The 5,000-nt window shown below is 44.4% G+C and overlaps 1 protein-coding gene across 1 annotated transcript in view; it reads left to right on the forward strand.

Annotated features, from left to right (window-relative positions):
• TFAP2D (transcription factor AP-2 delta) overlaps positions 1 to 5,000 on the forward strand; it is a 47,093-nt gene that overhangs the window by 639 nt on the left and 41,454 nt on the right. Inside the window, exon 2 of the mRNA XM_041480952.1 lies at positions 3,465 to 3,525. Coding sequence (XP_041336886.1) covers positions 3,465 to 3,525 — 61 coding nt within the window. The remainder of the gene's footprint in view (positions 1 to 3,464; positions 3,526 to 5,000) is intronic.

Below are 5,000 nucleotides of genomic sequence, written 5' to 3' on the forward strand. Positions count from 1 at the left end.
CACCACCCCCTCCCCCACCCCCATTTTCCTCTGCTCGGTAGCGCTCATACAAAGGAGGGAAGATTCATCCCAAACCCGATCCAGCGTCCGTCCCTTCCAGATTAGTAGCAGCAAGAAAAAAATGTGGAAGGGGAAAGAAAAAAAAAATCAACAAAACTAGCGGTCTTCTTTGGCCAAACAAACAAATTAAACAAAACCAACCTCGCGCCTGCCTTTGCCGCGTGGATTGTGTCTCTGTGCTGGCTGAAACCGTGGGGGTCCCCCGGAGATCTGGGGGTGAATGTGCGTGTGCCAGCCCTTACCCAGTCACACAGAACCCAAATCAAATCAGAACAAACCCATCTTCTTGCTTTTCCTAAACTTTTCCTCTCTTTCGGCGCAAGGAGCACTTTGCAGCGACAGAGCAGGCAAGTGATTTAAGGAAGGCATGGAGGAGGAAAAGAGAAAAAAGACAGAGCAGGAAATAAATCTGCTTTCCGACAGACCTACAAAGGCAAACCTTCCGAGATATGAGGGAGGAAAGAGATAAACGGGAGAAAATGTTCGTCAGAAAAAAGTCAGAATGATAAAAATACCTCGCTTTATCCGATCTAGGTGTTAACAGGGTGAGAGATAAAGTAGGTAAAGCTAAATTCATCTATCTATCTAATCAGTCATCCACTCCACCCTAACCGGCACATGCACCCATCTAAAAAATTTTATTTCTGTGTATCAAAAGCTCAGCTTTTTCCGCTCAGAAATCCTTTCCCGCGCGCTAAAAATTCACCTCCGCCAAATTGAGCCGGTTGCTTAAATGAAATTGGTTTCCAAAATTGCAAAGAACGTCATCCTGTATCTAACCTCCATTCCGAAATGTGCCCCAAATCAAAAAGCAAACCTTCCTTCCCCCGACAAGCTGAGGAACTGAGGGCTTCCCCATCAGCAGCGTGAGACAAACGGGACCGTATTTACTGTACTTACTTTTCCCCCACACTTCGCTCCCTGGCATACAAAGCTTGTCGTGGTGGACTTTCCAAAAAGATGTAGTGGTCAAGGGCTTGGGGGGAAAAAAAATCAATCCGAAATTTGTAAAATTAAGAAGATTTATTTTCTTTCCTTAAAATCAAAGCACGGGAAATAATCCAAACAATCTATCTATATCAGGGAAAATAAATATTTTTGTCCATTTTTTTTTCTAGGAGGAAAATAAACCCACCAACAAATAATGCTATCTTTTATACCTCAGATGAGTAAAACCTAGCTATTTAAACCTAGTTTTCTCTACTAAAATTCACCATATAATTTTGTCCTCTCTGGCCATTTTTTTTTGTTTACATTTTTCACAAGGATCTCCTTATGTTACACCCTTCAAAAAAAAAAAAAAAATCTGCCATTCACTGCTCAACCCCAACTAAAACCTATTTACTCCTTTTTATAACCACGTCTGCTGCTGATTTTTTTGTATCTGTACAAATTTTTTTTCTTTGGCAGGCACAAAGCCTTGTATTTTTCAAAAGAGGGGATTAGGAACGTTTGCAAGACAGCAGACAATGCCTAAGTCCCGGGCAAAAAAGCACCATAGTTTATCCAATTTTCGACTTAGTGCCATTCAACTGGTCATTTATGCAATGTCATCCGACCAAACAACATGTTTCCCTTCTAAAAGGAAAAAAAAAAAAAAAAAAAAGAAAAAAAAAAGAAAAAAAAAGGTTGGTTAAGCTGCTAGAGGCACAGCCTCTTTTTATTTATTTAACGAAGAAGAAAATCAACAGCTTTCCTTTGGAAAATATTAATTTTTCGATCACAAGTTATTATCAAATAAAATTCTTAGGTATTTGTACTTAATCTCTTCTTTATTTTTTCCTCCTCCCTCTTTTTCTGAACACAAGAGGGAGTGTACAGAGGTATCAAAAGCCTGAGTGGTGAGAAGTTGAAAATATTAGTATTTGTCGTTAGGACTTGGATGATTCAGAACAAATTTGGACTCTCGTGAATATCACTGCGGGTGTAGAGGGAAGCGTTTTGGTGGAGAGCAGAAACAGGACTGCACAGAAATACTTTTAAACCAAAATTATGGTTTAACCAGTCTACCCCTTTCTCCTTAGTCTTTCTTTTTAAAACGTTCATCAGCATATGCCTCATTTCAAATGCAACAAATGTAAATATACTTTTCCCTGCACAGAATTTTAAGTGAATGTCCAATAGTTTCGAGGGCGGTTTAAGTCAGCCTAACAGATGCAAACAGTCTTGGAGCTGGAGTGGCATCTTTCAGTGCCCTAAAAAGATTTTCCATGGGCAACAAAGAAAACTGTCACACCTTTTCCCATCACCGCTTTAATTTATGCTCAGTCGCCAAGTTTTTTTCATATTGATTTCATAATCACTTTAAGGCAGAACACTTAAAATAAAAAAGAGCCTTGAAAAGGAAGGTCTTACAGGGCCAGGGCCAATATGGTGAAAGTGGGGGAGAGAGCCAGGACTGTAAAGATTGTTTTGTAAAGTGGGGTTTTTATTATGCACCGACTCTCTCCGCATTTACTTAACTCTTCACGGGCTGTTGAATAGGTTAACACCCTTAAAGGCCTCTTTCATGTCCAATACCTCGTTTGTTTGTAGAGGAAAATGCGTCTTTAACACATTTCCACTGGGCAAAGATTTAGGTTTGGTTTGTTGTGTTTTTTTAACCCCAACATAAGGAAAAACCCAAAGAAAACCCAACCCTTTCAAGTCTTTTATCACTCCAATAAAAATATTTATTAAGGAGGGCGAAGATCCCCAAATAATCAGCCTTGTAACAGGAGAATAAAGAAGTGAGATCTCTTAGGACGTGCACCAGAAGCCCTAGGCAGGTTTTTTTGATGGTTCTTCACCCCTCGCTCACACATGGGTGCCTGTGTGTGTGTGCGCACACAGATGCATATTCATCCCCACCTATGTGCGGACACACGCATTGTTACAGCACCCTCACGAATCTGTGGAGCCTGCAAAGCCCAATAGGTCATCTGTTGTTTGTGCTCTTTGTCTACTTCTGTGCACACTTTCTAAGTCGGTGTATGCGCGTCCCAAAACACATCTGTGAATTTAGCTGTGTGCCCGAACATAAATATACCCCTAAACCAGAAAAGCATATTTTTAGCTTTGTGCGTGCAACTACCTAGCGGGAATGCACTTCTCTCAAAAGTACTTGTTTGTCTGTCTATCCTGCTATGTAACTGCAGGTCTAAGTTGCCAGTTCGGGATAAATTCTTGTTTAAATGGCAATGAAAGGAAAATTATTCTGCGTTTGGTGGGGTAGGGGCAGATGGTAGGATGGAGGGGGGATTTCACTTGGTTTCTCTGAGAGTAACTATGTTTTTCTAGTTCACCTTAACTATTGTTCCTGGGCGAGTCATGTAACAAAGCAAAAGCTGTGTGATCTTTCTGCGGGTTTCTGTGTCTGATTTCTTTCTTTCCTTTCTTTCCTTGTTTTCCCCTCATTACTTAAGAGCTCAGTGGAGGCCCAGTGTGGACTTGTACTCAACGGGCAAGGAGGTGTGATAAGAAGAGGTAAGAGGTTACAAATACTTGCGTCTATCAGTTTTTGTAAACACACATCCCTTTCCATCTCTCCCTGCCTTTCCCTCCCCCACTGTTTGGCGTAGTTTGGATTTACTGCCGAAAAAGTGGTAATTTGCCGTTTGTCAGAAGTAATTTCAAACTCGCTTAGAGCACTTCGTATTTCACAGTCCATTTGCACTTTACAACGATCTGCTCCTCGGTAGCTCTCGGATACTCCCTCTGAATTCAGTTTTCCTGACTCGGTGTAACATTCCGCGTTTAATCGGGATGATCCCTGATAGTTTGAGAAACGTGTTCCCTGGCGCCGGGCTGTTAAATCGGTAGCTTGATCTCGTGTGAGGGGGGGGAAAAAAAGGAGTTTTTTGGGAAACGTGGTTTCAGTGGCGCTACAGACCGGTGTGGAACTCGCTTTTGAGTGTCACTTCATTTGATAACCATCTGTCAGTGTAAATATCGAACATCAAAGTTAGAGGAGAGGTTTGGAACTCGTGTTAAGTACACGTCTCTACAGAATTTGCGAAATTTGAATGTCCCGGGAAGTTTGTTATTACCGTCATTTACCCTGAAGAGAAACAACACTGGTCTAAAGGCCTAACGTAGGAACACATTTTCCGTACAAGCTTAAACACATTCTTTCACTCCCGATATAAACCACGTAATGCAGTCTGGGAGAGGACATTTGGCGACTCAGCCTCTCACAATGCTCATTTTCTTGTGCTATTCTCCCCTTTTTCATGATATACAGCAGAAAAAAAACCAGATACTCAGGAGATATTTTGGGTGAGGTGATACTATTGTGTCAGGACACTGCTTTCAGCCGCTTCCCCAGACAAACTTTATTCCCACTGCACCAAAATTGTTTATTGCAGGAGCACCAGTCCTGCACGCCTGCGGTGGGCTGGGATGGGGAGCGGGCTCTCCAGCCGCTGTCCCGGGGAGGGGGCTTTGCTCGGGGCTCTCTCCCTACCCGGCTCAGGCCGGAGCCGGGGCTGGGCAGAGCGGCGGAGCAGCGGCGGTGGCGGTGGTGCTGAAGGGACAGCTCCGCTCGGCCGCCGCGCCCCGCCCGGCCCCGCCTCGCCGCCGCGCTCGGGGACCGGCAGCGGGGACACGGCGGGGACGCCAAAGCTGCTGTCCCCTCCCTGGGCACCGCTGGCGGGACGCTGGGGAGAGGGATTGTAAACTCCTGCCCCGCTGGCGCTGCCGGCGCCTGAGCTCGCCCAAGTCCTTGTGTCTCGGATTTCAGCGTATTCTAATTATCCCTAGGAAGAAGGATAATTATCCCTAGGAAGAGGGGTAATTCTTTCGGGTTTGATCCGAGAGCTGACCTCCGAGAAGCGGAGATCGTTAGCTGAAAGAGAGGCAGGCAGAGTCCCCATCAGCTGGGGTCTGTGTCTGTCGTGTTTGACGGCGGATCTCATTTCCCAGTTGAAGGGCGGCTCAAAGCTCAGCTCAACTCCAGTTTA

The sequence above is a fragment of the Pyrgilauda ruficollis genome, unplaced genomic scaffold (assembly GCF_017590135.1).
Source record: "Pyrgilauda ruficollis isolate IOZ18807 unplaced genomic scaffold, ASM1759013v1 scaffold54, whole genome shotgun sequence".
NCBI lineage: Eukaryota > Metazoa > Chordata > Aves > Passeriformes > Passeridae > Pyrgilauda > Pyrgilauda ruficollis.